General features: G+C 37.9%; 1 protein-coding gene across 7 annotated transcripts; it reads right to left on the reverse strand.

Moving 5' to 3' along the window:
* Positions 1 to 1,583: 1,583 nt before the first annotated feature.
* On the reverse strand, positions 1,584 to 15,660 carry LOC123765481 (mitochondrial S-adenosylmethionine carrier protein). Of its 7 annotated transcripts, none has more exons than XM_045754093.2 (7): positions 15,495 to 15,660; positions 13,365 to 13,470; positions 10,945 to 11,101; positions 7,261 to 7,370; positions 5,128 to 5,395; positions 2,879 to 3,017; positions 1,584 to 2,119 (listed from the first exon to the last, which is right to left on the reverse strand). In XM_045754093.2, the coding sequence occupies exons 2-7, from the start codon at positions 13,401 to 13,403 to the stop codon at positions 2,023 to 2,025; spliced, it is 810 nt and encodes a 269-aa protein (XP_045610049.1). In that variant the 5' UTR covers positions 13,404 to 13,470; positions 15,495 to 15,660; the 3' UTR covers positions 1,584 to 2,022. The 7 variants fall into 7 exon arrangements, with proteins under 7 accessions (XP_045610049.1, XP_045610050.1, XP_045610051.1 ...); XM_045754094.2 differs by lacking the exon at positions 15,495 to 15,660 and adding an exon at positions 15,328 to 15,352; XM_045754095.2 differs by lacking the exon at positions 15,495 to 15,660 and adding an exon at positions 15,156 to 15,178.
* Between the last annotated feature and the right edge of the window lie 487 nt (positions 15,661 to 16,147).

Raw genomic sequence — 16,147 nt, forward strand, 5'->3', positions numbered from 1 at the left:
GTGCACAATTTTGTCTTGTCTGTATTTTGTAATTATCTTCTACCTTTCAGTTTTCTCACACACTTCAAGAAGCGTATAAGCTATACACATCTGGTAATATATTTCATCATTAAAAAAACTTTATTTTGAGTCTGGTTTCTCTATGTACATAATGTCACTCTACACAACCTTTAATTAGGTTTTGCCTCGGCTCTGGTGCCTTTCATTCATCACCTATCCAGAGTTTGTACGTTGAAACAGACATCTTGTCACTACAGGATCTTCGGGATCATTACTGCCTTTGCTACCTCGCAAGGTCTGCAACATCCTCATTTATGCATTTGTCAGGATTTGGCTGTTGCTCCTGTTCCCTTCCATTGCCTTCCTTTTTTTTTCTTAGGTTTTCTCTATTACAAACAATCATAAATTGAAACCTCCCTTTTGATTTGTGTTAGCAATGTCTTGTGTCATTCCATCCTTACCTCTATGGTGGGTCCCACTTGTAAAGATTTGCAAGTCTTTGACCCATGTGGTAAAGGCTGGTACCCCCCTCCAATTGTTCTGAAATGCCCTTTCATTTAACATTTTCTTCACACTCACATTCTGTTGGTCCCGCAACCCGTTCTCGCAAATTCGTAAAGTCAATATTGACTTATTAACTACGTGCATAGGTGATATACTAAACATAATAGATACCCCTAAAAAGATTCATAGAAAACACCGACCTTACCTAACCTTGTTAGTATCTTAAGATAAGCATCTTATTGCTTCGTAATTACAATTATTACTTAACCTATACCTATTATAGGTTAGGTAATAATTGTAATTACGAAGTAATAAGATGCTTATCTTAAGATACTAACAAGGTTAGGTAAGGTCGGTGTTTTCTATGAATCTTTTTAAGGGTATCTATTATGTTAAGTATGTCACCTATGCACATATTTAATAAGTCAATATTGACTTATTAAATTTGCGAGAACGGGTTGCTTAGTGCTCTCAATGCTTTGGTGTTATTTAATCCTATGCATCCTGTGGTAGTCAAAATCAAATGTTGGTCATTTCTAATCTCTAGCAGATTGAGTTTTGCTGGGTTTCCAGTCATATTGGTATTGCCTTAAATGAGGATGCAGACACTGCTGCTAACGAGGGACCAAGCTCTCACAAATCGAGCCTGGCCCCAAGCCGGGCTTTCGGGACTAGAACTCCTCCCAGAGCATCATCCAGGTAGAAGGTTGTTATCCACACTTGTTCTATTTCCCCAAAAATGTGCTCCTTATTCCAATTTCTACCCATTCATTCCTCAATATGTAACCATTGGCAAGGTCATTTGTCTTGTGTTACTGGTAACAAACTGTATGCTCGTAAGGGTAGCCTGTTCCCTTGGCCTTCCTCCTACCACTGTAACCAGTGGTGGATGACCTCATGTGTTGCAAGTGTGAATTTACTGTGTTATGGTTTTCAGACTTTGGATTATGATCTACAGTACTAAAAGACCAACGGACACAGATTTTGCGGGAAATGGGACAAATGCGGATAACCTCTTTAGCGAGGAGATAGACGAGATCACTGTCCTAGGTTTTTCAAATGTTGTGATAAAAGAAAAATAATTGTAACTGTTCTTTAATATAAATACTGTACACTGGATTTTTTTTTTACGACAGTCTGAACAAAATAAAGCACTTTTAAATATACATAATGACAGTTTAATAAAAAATAAGTAATTCTTTCACCTTAAGGCTTAATTATAAAATCTGCTTTCAAATAAGAGTTCATCCTTTAGCACACAACTAAATACAAATTTAATCATTTTTCAGCCATGTTGGGACTGGGAGAAGTACAAATCTGAATATCCTTTGTATATTCTGCTTCATTTTCCTTTTCAATTTTCTCTACATCACACTGCAGCTTGTTCATATACAGCATATTTACCATTTGTACTTCTTGATCTTTTTCCTATGTACCAAATCTTTGCCTATTTAATACTTTTTACCCATTATTTAAAACCTAAATATGTTATATAAATTGTATATATTACACACTGCATCAACATACAATAGCTTTGGCTTTTTCATAGACACCAAAGAAAACAGCGCCACCAATAGAGGTCCAAAGGGTACGTGGTATAACTCCAGAGAAGAGCCTGGAATAAAAAGAAGTGTTAAAAGTACTGTAATGAAACTTTTCTGGTGGACCCTTGGTAGCCAGTAATTCTATCTATCATACTGTCATGCAAGAAGAGCCACACATCTATGGATCATCCAATAAAATCATCACACCTAGATGATCTGCTACCAGAAATTTTTATTCAAATATTCTGTTTATAATTACTCGGATACCTGCAGTTAGCAACCTCTCCACCCCTGCCCACTGGATGGGAGTGGTGTGCAGGATAAACTTGTCAATTGCGACATAAGTGGAGAACTAATGTCGGTTGCTTAATTTAGAAACTAGATGTGGTCTGTTTCAAGCCCATTATTGATGAGACGATGTGCATTGAATTTTGTAACTAGCTCCAACCCGTCCTCGGATAAGTCCATTCTATCAAACAGTCGACCCCAAAGATGCATTCATCAATTTTAACATTCTGTTCATTCAAAATAGAACTTCTTAAAAATAAATTAATATTACATATTAGCATATTTAAGCACTGGTTAGGTTAGGTGTTTAGGTTCTGTTGCCGAATATTTGTAGTATGTGGGTGAAGTATTTACAGCGTCGTGGTTCGAACAAAAGTCGTCAGCGAAGCACTTGTTCTGGAAGTGTTCAGTTGTCACCAGTTGCGAGTCGTGTGTAAACCGTTTTTCATTTATAAACGGGGTTTGGCGGGTGCATGGAATGGACTTTGGAGCTCAACTTGTCAAAATTATGGCGCTGAAAATAAATCAAACTAAATATTTACCCTGGCACTCCATGTTGTTTGTATACCATTTTGATTGCATCAAGTATGCTCCCTTTAGCTACACTGCTGGAGCGCTCTGCTAGCATAATTCTAGTTTTTGCAACATCCAGAGGTGTGGTCAGAGCTGCAGAAACCCCACCTGAAAAACAAATGAAGTGGTATCACCCAAATTGGAATGAAATGGATTAAGAGTTTTTAGGGCAAAATCAACACTTAAATCTTACGGTAATTTTGTGCTATCATTCAAACTGAGATCAATTACCTTGACTTCAATCTGGATCATATGCAGATTATAATATTGAAAAAGATATTTAAGTATGTAATAAATGTTTGTTGTATCCTATACAATTGCTTGTCTGATCATCAGTACTTCATGAAAATTTGAAGACTAAAAAATACCCTGGATGAATTTTTCTCTATTGAAATTCACTATGTAAAGATAAAAGCACTATCTGGAATTTAAAGATTTTCTGGTTCCTAACTCTGACCTCTACAGTGTGTGCTTGGGAAGAGGGTGATGAATGTACAATTAGTGTAGTTTTCCACCATGTTACTGGCTATCCAGACAGTGGTGTAGGGAATGGTTAACACATTAGGTGTTAAAGAGTGCCAGAGCACCCAAGAAAAACCAAATCATCAGTTAGTCTGGGAAATAGACTAATCCTCAAAGTGCAGTCATGATCATGTGTTGATTGTCTAGTGAAATGTAGTCATCATTTCATGACAATTTACATTGTGTTAATGTTTGAATACCGATATTGCCTGGTACATACATACATACATACAAGTGAACAAATCCACAAGGGCCGTGACGAGGATTCGAACCTGCATCCGGGAGCATCCCAGACGCTGCCTTAATTCGGTTTCAACTCTTTTGGCCATGTCGTAGCTCAGTTGATTAAGGTATAGTCTGGGATGCTCCCGGACGCAGGTTCGAATCCTCGTCACGGCCCTTGTGGATTTGTTCATTTGATGCATCACGTTATTGCGATTTCTGTGTTTACATACATACAAGTCGCATAACTCAATGGTGTCTCCCAGTTGTTTTGAGAAAATTATGTGGAGACGAATGTAATTCAACTGGTCTCCATGAGCCATCACAAAGATCTTCCCTGTACAAGATGGTTTGTATTCTTTTTTTATGTTTGCATACAGAGTTCTTAATGTTGAATGTACTTCATATGAAAACTAAAAAAAATAAAAAAATTTTTTGGTCCTGGCTCCCATCACAACAATCCTGACTAATGCCAGAAGGAATGTTGACCACCGCCAAGACCAAAATAATCAAAAACTTTTATGAGGTTGTACATTTATATTTGGGAAAGGTTACATAAAAATGACATTACCTTTATTACATAAGAGTCAGAATAACAGCATAGCATGTAGACATTGTCATTATCAGAAACTTAATTACTAACAACTTGTACAGATCATTACATTACATAGACTAAACAGGTACTTGCCTACTCACCTAATTGTGCTTGCGGGGGTTGAGCTCTGGCTCTTTGGTCCTGCCTCTCAACCGTCAATCAACAGGTGTACAGGTTCCTGAGCCTATCGGGCTCTATCATATCTACACTTGAAACTGTGTATGGAGTCAGCCTCCACCACATCACTTCCTAATGCATTCCATTTGTCAACCACTCTGACACTAAAAAAGTTCTTTCTAATATTTATGTAATATCAATCAGGTGTATATCAATCCAAGTCAAACTTACATTCTAGGTAAGTGATAATTAACTTTAAATTTAATAATTTGAAAGGTGATATACAGTACTGTATTGTAAAAAACAAAGTGAGGTGAGATTGTGTAGGTACCATATGTACTTGCATTCTTAAAAATGTGCACTTTTTCCACATGCAGCCCCCTTCCACGCATGCATTGGTTAACAAACCTAGCCACTAATCTGGAAGAAGGCTAACCTCTATGAAAACTTCCTAATTAACAGAACCTTTCAGGTTGTCATAAACATTCCTCTTGCATACACTCCAAAGGGCAAGAGAGAGTAGACGCCCGAGGACCTCTCTCAGCAATCGCATACAAGTGAGAACAGATGCAAAGAAACAAGAAAGAAAACGATAAAAAAAAAAAAAAAAGCCGGTTAATAGACCAGACCAAGTGTACAGCAATGTTAGTATAGGCCAAGAACCATTAATAATGGAAATGACTGGGGTGACCTTTTTCATTTATAGTAAATTACAGTAGTATGAATTTAAAATAATTATAATAAATAATAATGTTTACTAACCTGCAAATGCTCCACAAAGGGATGCTTGCCATGAATCGACATAATATCCCTGAGCATGTGACCATTGTTTCTTCAGTATTTCCCATAAAGGAAACTGAATGAGTGAGAATGGTATATCTCTTGCCACAGTACTGAAGTATCCACGGAAGAAGCCTTTGAATCCTTCATATTTAAAGATATCTTGAATAACTCTGATGGAAGACTGATAAATCTGTGCTTGTCTTCTCTGCTTGACCAACTCAGTTGGTACTCTGATTGTACACGAAGCCTAAAATATGAAGGATATCTTGATGAAAGAAGATAAAACAATAGCTTTTAAAGTCTGTTACACGGATACACTTTTCTAAACATTGTAGTTTGTATGTTTTGTTGGTCTGTACAATGGTATCTTTCTTACACATCCTCCTCTACTGTCCACTTTGATTTTGCTGCCCTTCTGTAAATATTCAAACCTCTTGCCTTATGTCCCAAACCATTCCCTCAACATTTGCTCTTGCCAACTTCACACTAATTATCTATGCTATCATTTTTTTTCTTCTAAAAGGGAGTTTCTTGCCACCCACTTCTTTGCAGCAATTTTGTCTGGGAATGTCATCCATGCATCTATTCAAAACACTGGCACAAAAGACCAAATCGTGATTTGACAATAACGTCATTGCATCATAAGCAAATACAGTAAAAGCATCATATGTGGGTTTGATGAAAAGAACGATACAACCTAAATTACTGCATGTTGATACACATCAGTGATATAAATACAGTACGGGCACAAATGAAAAAATTCACATGTTAACAGTAGTACAGTGCTAGAACCTATGCCTAAAAGGAGTGTATGAATTGTGCAAAGTATATTGTTTGAAAGACACACACACACACAATACTTATTAGTCTAAAAAATTAAGTTCTTTTTGAGGATAACAGATGCAAATAAAGCATGGACAGATGTCTTGAATAATATGGCCGACTTGCTTTTATAGTTGAATATAAAGTAAGAACTGCCATTATGGATGTTCATAAGAGATCTTGATTATTTACAAGCTCATGTTTTCATGTTACAGTGGAACCTCGGTTTTCGAATGCCCCTCTTTTCAAATTTTTTGGTTTTCGAGCTCAAGTTCTTTGTAAAATTTGACTCTGTATTCAAGGTTTGCCTCACTTCTTGAATTTGATGATACCATGTATGGGTCGATCAAGTGCGTGGCGTGCCTCAGTTTACCAGTGTCCCGCTTAGTGACGATGACGGCGCTTGAATTCTTAGTGAAGAATTTCATCGTTTTTGTGCTTTTTTTGTTTGTTTCTGAACATAAAAGTAATTATAATACATCACACTATGGGTCCTAAGAAAATCAGTGGTAAAGCTCAACCTTAGAAAATACAGGGTAGTTGTGAGGATGACAATAAAGGAAAAACAAGAGATCATTCATAGTGAATAAATCTCACTACAGACAAGTGTTAAAATATAGGGGAAAACAAGTGTCTTTAGACAGATTCTTAGTAAGACAAGCAAGCAGTGAACCACAACCAGGTCCTAGTGGTATGCCTGCAAAACGTATGCCAAGGTCAATGCAATGGCTTGCTACAGCTTTATCTGGGTGAGTTTTTCAACAAAACTTTGCAGTTCTTCCCATACTTCACACATTTTTTTTAATGAGGAAAGGACATTCTCTACTGCCTCTACTTAACTATTTTCTTAGGTTGAACCTTACTACTGACTTTCTTGGAACCCATGGCATGATATATAATACTGTAATTACTTTTATGTTCAAAAAACAAAAAAAGCACAAAAACAATGAAATTCTTTACAAGCACAATTGTCACAAAGTGAGCGGCTCTGGTAAACCGAGGTGGGGTCGCCCGTGCCACCAGGAACCACGCACTCGGTCGACCCATACGTGTATCAACAAAGTCTAGTCAAGGCAAAGGTTGTAAGTCGAGTCGCATTTTTTGACAAAATTGGGGTCGTAACTCGAAAAATTCACAAGCAGGGGCAGTCGTAAATCAAGGCGACATTGTATTTCTTATGGGAAAATTCGTTTCTGGTTTCAAAATTTTCAGTTGTCGAACCATCTCTGGGATTGGATTAAATTTGAAAACAGAGGTACCACTGTATAACAATAACATTGTTTTACTTACAACTTCCCCAGAAACAGCTGCAGCCATATGAACTGCAGGCATGTAATTCTGTGATGCATGGGCTCCTAATAACCTCTTCATGGTCTCATAGGTGGAAAAAAATAATGCAGCTGAAAATATAATATCTATGTAAGAATCGCATTTTAAATATCTTGGTAAAAGATTTGCATACTATAAACAAATTTAGTAATGTATGTAAAGTTCACCGAGGTCCATAAGCACTTGTACCATGAAAAAATGTTTGTTGTCTTGGCTCTGTAATCCAAAAGTTTAGATTTTCAATGAAAAAGTCCACGAGGTTAAAGTGCAAACTATCATCTTTGACTCGAGAATACAGTACTATATGAGCATCTTTAAATAGATATTTGGGTTATCCAGCCAAAATTGCATCCGGATAATTTTCTGGGAAACTTCACTACGTCCAGACAAAAACCCAGAAAATTGGGGATTTAGCCGGAAAAGTGAGAACAGCATAGAGCCATACAGTAATAATCCTGTACAGTAGTAGCCCGAGGCACAAGGTATGTGGAGGTGTTGGGGTGACTAGTGTCGAAATAGTCAGGTGTCAGGGATTCTCATCTGGAGGATAAGAAGCATGTGAGAAGTCTATAAATACTGTGTAACCAAAAATTACATAAAAACAATTCATTAAAATAAAAAATAAAGAAATATCTAATATAATAAATAAATTCTTAAAAAGGCTGGAGTGTGTACTGTACAGGCTGGAGGTGTAGTTCCCTGCTAAAATTAGAGGAGTTTCTTTTTCTGCCCATCAGTCTACATAACATGCCTGCTTGCCCAAACTGGATCTATCCAGGCTCTGTTAAGCTGAACAAACCATGTGCTGTTTACCGTCACATTATGCTGTTTACCATCACATTATACCAGTGAAGGTATAATACCACTTATTATACCTTACGTGAAAAATTGTCTTAAATAACTTTTGTTTTCATAGTAACTGATAATTTATTGCCAAGACTGTGTCTGGTAGCAATATCAATCATCCAGGAGGTATTAAGAGGAAGATTGTGCTAACCATTAAAAATAAGTTCCATATCACTGAACTGTAAAAATGGTCAGTCAGTTGTGAGTATTGCAAAGGATTTCAGTATGGGCACTAATACTGTCGCTGATATAAAGAAACAAAGATGAATACAGGAAATACATAGCAACCAGTGAGCGTGAGGGTGCAAGCACTAGCAGAGGGTTTAACAGTAAAACTTTGAAGCCTGCACAGAATGTACAGTTGGAAGAGGCTGTGTAAGTGGTGTGCACAGCACGGCACAGTTGTGACAATTCATGGTGCAGAAATAAGAAATGCTGCAAGCAGGTTTGTAGCCAGTTTTGGAATATAGGATTTCAAGGCAAGTGATGGTTAGCATTCATGGTTTAAAATGAGGCACAATATTGTCAAGAGGAAAAGTGAAGCTTCACCAGAAAGTAGAGAGCCTTCAACGAGTCATGCTTCAGCAGCTGGCAGTCAAAACTGAACTTGCCAAGCTCAGATGCAGTAATTTTAGTATTTCATTAAGCTAGATAAATTTTCAAGAATACACATTTCAAGATCTACATAATTAATCAAGAAGATGAACTACGACAAGGTAAGCTAAAGCTTCAATTTTAAATTATATTTTTTAATTATAGTGTGGAAATTCAAATTATGTTGGTTGTGGCACAAAAAATTGCTTATGTTCATATCTGGATTTTCCCTGTAAGAATTCCTGTTTATCCGGATGTCTGGATTATCCAGTGAGGGCGTCCTTCCCATATAGTCCAGATAAACAACAGCAGTCAGTATTTACATCTGTATCAGGTGAACCATGTAGGAAATACAGCCCAACATAGAGGGACCATAAATTCATGCACAGAAGTAGTAACGAAAGGTCTCAAGTTGATCTGGCTAGCTGCCTGGTTAGCTAGTCATATTGCTAGCTGCCTAGCCACTTATCTGCTAAGTGCCACATACTGAGATGTAGATCTGAATAGCATGGAAACTGGGAAAAACAACAGCCTGGCCATACTGGACCATATGCAACAATTTGTAATAAACTGAAAATAAGGCATCCCAGAGTGAAAAGAGAGCAACAACAAGTACTTGTGGTCCAGGATGGTGATGAACTACCAACACATGCATGCCCACAGCAGACTACAATACCCAGAGGTCCGGACAAACAGTCACTTCATGCATAACCAATAAAGAGTAGTAGTAGTAGCTAGCAAATGAAGAGAAGTTAGAAAATGCAGGTATCAAACGTGCAACATTGTGCACTTACAGTTACTAAAAGCAATGGACAACTGAAATGTTGCCTGGATCAACACTGCCTGGGAACGAGACACCCAGATACAAGACCAGAACTCGATACCCTAGCCAGAGACCACACTAGCATGAGGAGAATAACAGGTGGTTGAAAGTGGAACAAACAAGAAATCTGGGGTAGAGGAAAGAATTGGTAAAATATCCTCCATGCCACAGCAGACTGCTGGTAATAAGAACACAGGAGGTCTGCTGCCTGCAGCATGCCACATAGGTTATAGGACAGCAATTCCAGAGACTCCACATGAGAAGACAGAGGGCCATGAGCTCTCAAGAAGGCACAGGTCATTGATTGCATGCAAGAGCAAAGCCTTGAAAAGGCCATAGGAGAATAACAACAGGACAAAACTACAGTATGGTTGAGCAAGCCACAAGAACTCTGAATAAAAAGACCATTAAAAAACTCTTCAAACTGGAACATGAGAAGCATTGGAACAGTGAAATGAACCATCCCTGGAACCAACCAAGCAAAAGACATCCATTGCAAATGCCAAATGCACCCCTCCAATCAAACTTATGTAGTTGTAGCATGTGTCCCCAACTGTGACAACTGTTGAGCTAGCCAGAAGTATTAACACAGAAGCCAAACCTCTGAGAAACTAGACCTGCCACAAAGGCTATCCACCTCATTGCAAAGGAGAGAGAGGTAGGAGAGGGAAAACCCCTAACCGTGTTACGACAATGAACCATCAAGAGGTCACCTGGACAGAGCTGAAAGCCCACTTCAGTTGGAGAGGGATGCACAAAAGCACTATCCCAACTGCAAGCTACCACCAACTGGAAGCTACCAGAACACTAAATAAAAATTCTAGAGCCAATCTGGGGGAGCCATTTAGATTTGGTGGCAAAGCTGAAGAACCCAGGACACCATATAGAAAAACTGATTGCTGCAAAGCACCCCAAATCCAACAGGTATCAAAGGAAACAAAATAGAGAGATGCACTCGATTGTTAAGTGCTAGCTTTATTTTGGCAATTCAGTATTTCCCAAAATATTTATATAATGGAAATTGAGTGTTTTGTGGCCTCTCCTCCATGTTTTTTTTGTATGGTTGACCATTGGATTGGTCATTGGTCTCTACTCCAGAGAAAACATAGGAAACTTGCAAGGGCCCATATCCTTGTTGGTCAAATGTCTCCAACAGGTACCTTGTACTGGCTAGAACCACCGGTAACGGCCAGGACATAAGACAAGGGAGCTACTGAAAGGGCTACCCAAAAATAAAATGACTAACTGAACTAGGGGACTGCACTTTATCAATGCTCTTGTACTTTATTGCAATCCAACAAACCAATATAGCATTCAGCATGTAATACGTTAACAATATTTTTACAAAATTATTCAAAATGGTAACTTAAGAATTAACAAACCACTTGGTGCAGAGGCAAGAGCAGCAGGACCTAAACCACTGTAAATCCCTCGAAACCCTCCAGAGGCCCTAAAGCCTGCTTCACTTTGTAGACGAGTCTTTAGAGTATCAAGAGGGAAGAGTACAATATCTGTTGCCATCCCCGACATTCCACCAGCCTGAAATATAAACAGTGAATGAGTTCTGACAATTCATATTACAGTATCATTTTAGCCCTGAACATGTAATCTATTATGTCCCAGCTCATCCATACTGAAATCTGATAGAAGAATATAATTATGGATTACTTAGGAAATCACACCAAGGCTGAGACTGACCTATAGCCTACATAGTACCAGAACAAGAATCTCTCTACAAGGCAAGAGAGAAAGATTCCTGTCAAATTCAAAGGAGATTTGAATCTCTGACTCAAAGATTCAAAAGAAGAGAGGGTATGCACTCCCTCCATACCCACTCTGTTGGGTATGGGGGGGATTACAAGGGATAGCATCCAGACGAATACCTTTATTAATAACAACTCCAGTTCTCAGAATACCAGGATAAAAAGGACAATTGATAATTCCATAGAAAACATCCGAGGGCACATTGGCAGTCGGAAATAGATGTGACATGGTCAGGAGGTCAAGAAGGATAAGAAGACTGGATCCAGGGTAGCAACTGTATTAGTCGTCGAGATGCAAGTCTCGACCTAACGATATACAGTACTCAGACCTTGATAAAGCACTCAGGAGAGTGTGAAGACAATCTTTACATAAAATACATAGGTGTGGGTTTTTATCCTACGTTGTTATGTTATTACCTTATATATTCCTATTATCTCATTAGTCTTATTACTTGTTTTATTTACAGTATAACAAAATATTTATAAAACCAATAAAAAAATACTTTACTTTTGCTGACTACAGCACTGCCTTCTCTTTACCATTCTTGTGGGTTTTTGCTTTATGCCTATTATTTCCTTCTGTTCTCCCGACATGTACAGTATTGTATATACCAGCTAAGAGCAATCTTCACTTTCATCCTAGATTTTTGTTTCTCAATGCATGCAAGTGACAACTGCTTTATTTGTGTGACAGCTAAATCAGCATTTGAAATTCTTTAATGTTTAAAGTTTCCCTCAGAAGTGTAGACAGTCAGATTTTATGAATATCTGACTTTAATTAAGGGGTATATTTCTGAAGAAAAAAAATTCAGAAAAATCTATATTGTATAAAAGTACTGTATTGGGATATGCTACCACGTGGCGACTCCCATATCTCTATGATGAAAACTTACGTAACTATGGGCAATTTTGCACCATCTGATGGTCCCCCTTCCGCTCCCGGTGGCTGGGTTAAGCAGAAAGGTAATGCATCAAACTTTTATAAAACACTTAATTTTTTGTAATAAATTAGAATAAAGTTGGCATACATAATATTTTTATGTTCATTGGTAACTAGCATTGATGAGGAGGGTGTGGGTGGATAGCTATAGTAATGTGGCTGGCACCTATTGGTATCACTGCAGCACCATCTGGAGGACTCACATTTTGGACCAATTATAATGGGTTAGTATGTTCTAGTGTTATATTTTGTTATTATTACATTCAAGTAAATGTGCTGCCAAATGTAAAAAAATTATTATGTAAATGTGTTAGAATTTTTTGTCATTCTTCTTCATTAGGTAATTTGCCCGGAACTTTTACACCTTGGAGAATGCATGCCTATCTCTAAGGGTGCCAAGTTTGAAAGAAATCGGTCAATGTCAACCTCAGCCACAGGTGGCAGAATCTTTGATTTCATTTGTTATTTTTAAGGTTTTTCAATTTCAACCTGACTCAATCATTTCAATTATTACACTTTCATTAAATTAACACCTTATATGTAGCGTGTATTATATGTATACCTCTACAAATATTATTTAGTATTTTGTTAATTAGTCCATAAACTTATTTAATAAATATTCATATACAGTACAGTACTGTACATCAGTTTGGCACATAATGTGTGGGGGGGAAGGGCCTTAAATATTATTGTAGTAAAACTCAACATATTGATAAAAATATCAATAATTACTGTATTGAAGACTAGATGCTATTGTGATAACTAAGTGTCATTGAAATTATTCAGGTTTAATTTTGTGTTTTGATAATTTTTGATGTTGAAAATTTATGAAATTTACGTTGTTCTCATCTCCCTTTCTATTTAGGCTGTGATGGTGAAACTTGCACCAGTTGGAAGCCTGTTCATCTACCATTAGTCAATAAAGTTTGATTGAAATTGGATGACTTACTTTTATACAGATGTTCTTAATTTTTAAGACTATGCTACTAATATAAGTTAGTAGTAATTACCAAAGTAAGGCATCAGAAATAACAAAAGTACAGTAGCAATGGTGCTGTAAATTATTTTGGCATGTACAGTATCTAAAAATACAATTTACCAGTAGGGAGGTGGAGAAATCAGGATCCTTGCGACTCATGTCTTGGAATTAAATGGGGGCCTTTTCCATCAGTTGCACTTTTCAAACAGTCATTACAGTACAGTGTCTGAAATTTTAAGAAATTACTATTTATAATAATTATCAACAAATTATCACAATATTCTAAAATGGTGTTCTGATTTTGATCTGAATATTGATGAATCTTTGTACAATACTATATTTGGTTGTGCCATCTTGTAACCAAATAGTGTAACACTCCATGGATCTGTCAAGTGCACTGGTGAGCATTTAAAAGTGGATTTCCTTACCAACTGGTAATGGTATCATCAATAATAAAATGTGCCTAGGACTATTGTAAACTTAAGCAGTGTGACATTTAGACCTCAGGCCAATTGTTGAGTGGTTACTGTAACTATGGCCACTTATGAGGGTCCCAATAGTACAGTCACGTTTCCTCTCGACTCACAATCGAGAATGTCTAGGTTCGAATTCTGGGCAGCACAGAAATCAGTCCATCCTCAAACCAGGCCAACGTCCATTCCATGCACCCACCAAACCCCGTTTATGAATGAAAAATGGTTTACACACGACTCACAACTGATGATGTCCGAACACTTCCAGAACAAGTGCTTCGCTGACGACATCTGTTTGAACCATAGTGCTGTAAATGCTTCACCCATGTACAACAAATCCAAATAATAACCAACAGAACTTAAACACCTAACCTAACCAATGTCTAAATATACACAATATGCTTATATAAAATAATATAATTAATATTTGAGAAAATTCCTATTTTGAATGAACAGCCTGTTAAAATTTATCAATGCGTCTTTGAGGTCGACCAATGGATGGAATGGACTTGGTCTGAGGATGGGTTTCAGAAATGGTTGGGCGTGTTTCCTTTCACTTTATACCCCTGTCCACCTAGCATTAAATTAGTACTCAGGAGTTGGTCAGCTTGTTGTGGGGGGTTGCATCCTGGAAAGAGTCAGTAATTTGACTCTATGAGGAGGGGGGGGCTTGATATAAGCCTAACATGTACCGCATGAATAACCTGGCTTCCTGTCCCCCGACAACGAATTATTCAATTATAAACAAAATATAGTACAGTGTAACAGATTGATTTATATATTCAACTAAATTAGCTTTAAGTGTCCATGAACACTTCATGGTTAATTATTGGATATACCAAGCTGTATATACAGCCTGACCTCTTAAGCATTCACAGCATTGCTAGAATGACGAATTAAATTTCTTGAACCTAATCCAAGGACCCATTAATAGAAACAGGACATCGTGTCAATCCACAGGTAACTACCCCAAACTGACCCCAGCTACAGTTGTCTGCACAGTCTGGTGCACATTTTATGCTGCCCATATACATAAGCTTCAGAGCTAAAATCCTAACATTTTACAGTGGTTCTTTCAGTGTGATTTCTGTCCTATTAGACATCAATGTTTGAAGCAATATTATCTTAACAAACAGAGGATACGTGGGTCTAGTTCAACATCATCCTTGTTGCATGCTAATTTAACCCAGCTAAGTCCAAGCAGAGCTATGGAATTAACATTAACGAAATGGAAGACATACAAAAGATATTCTAAACCCTTTATTCTGTGCATCGAGAAAATTATTTATAAGTGCTAAGGAGGTTTTTCCGCCTGTATCTTGCAGAAGTTTTCAAGAAAACAAGAGCCCAAAACGTACTAGTGGCTTTAGGTATTGTATGTACTAGCTCTATCTATAAATCAATCAGAACGTTTGTAACTCTGCATCTATGTATTTACTTTTCCTAAATAAAATATTATTATTATTATTATTAAGAGGAAGCGTTGTTATTGTTGATGGGTGAGGGGCAGCTAGAGCACCAGGCCACGAGCAACATGTCCTCAGGCAGGTGTTCCACTCCACCTTCTTGACCTGCTACTGCCAGTCAGGAGACACCAGGTGACGACTAACCGAAAGCCTCGTCGTCCTAATCCGCAGTAGTGATTAAAGAATCAGTGGGCCGCAGGAGGCTATGAGAGGAGTCGGGTGTAGGTAAGGTAGAGCAGCTCTGCAAGACTCTAGGCCACATGGAGCAATCTTTCAATGCATTTTCATAGATAAATTCCACAAAAACGTACCGCTCATGTACCAATAACCACATTACAGAGGAAGCAGCAGGTGTTCTTGATACAGTAGGTGAAGATACAGCAGGAGCCACCTGCCTGTTCCCAGCCCTGGCGTCGTCTGCTCCCAGCCACCAGCTGACTCGCACCACACCTCGTACACTAAACGGTTCGCTAACGGATTTTTAAAACCTACTTACCCTAACCTACTCTAAACCGACCTACCCTAACCTAACCTAACCTAACCTAACCTAACCCAACCTAACCCAACCTAACCCAGTCTAACTGAGTATAACACAGCCTAACCTCAGTGTATAATCCTACCCTAAAGGTTTATACCGTTTTCTCTATTTAACCATAAAAGACACATCGTATACAAGACGGAGCGTACCTAAATATTTCGCATAATAATTTGTACATTTCGTATACAAATTATTGGTCAATATTTACTTGAGTGACACTATTGGCCTCGACGAGGACAGGTAGCCAGCGACTTGTCGAAGGTCTCCCCAATTGCCTTGATAATCTTTCCAGTTGGATTTTAAAATGTAATAGGGTTTTGGCATTTGTAGCTTTGGCGAGTAGGCGGTTCTATGGATTTATACCCTTGTGGGTGAATAGGTTAGGTATTTAGGTTCTGTTGGAAAATATTTATATTTGAAGTACGT

Source organism: Procambarus clarkii, chromosome 30 (assembly GCF_040958095.1).
Source record: "Procambarus clarkii isolate CNS0578487 chromosome 30, FALCON_Pclarkii_2.0, whole genome shotgun sequence".
Lineage (NCBI taxonomy): Eukaryota > Metazoa > Arthropoda > Malacostraca > Decapoda > Cambaridae > Procambarus > Procambarus clarkii.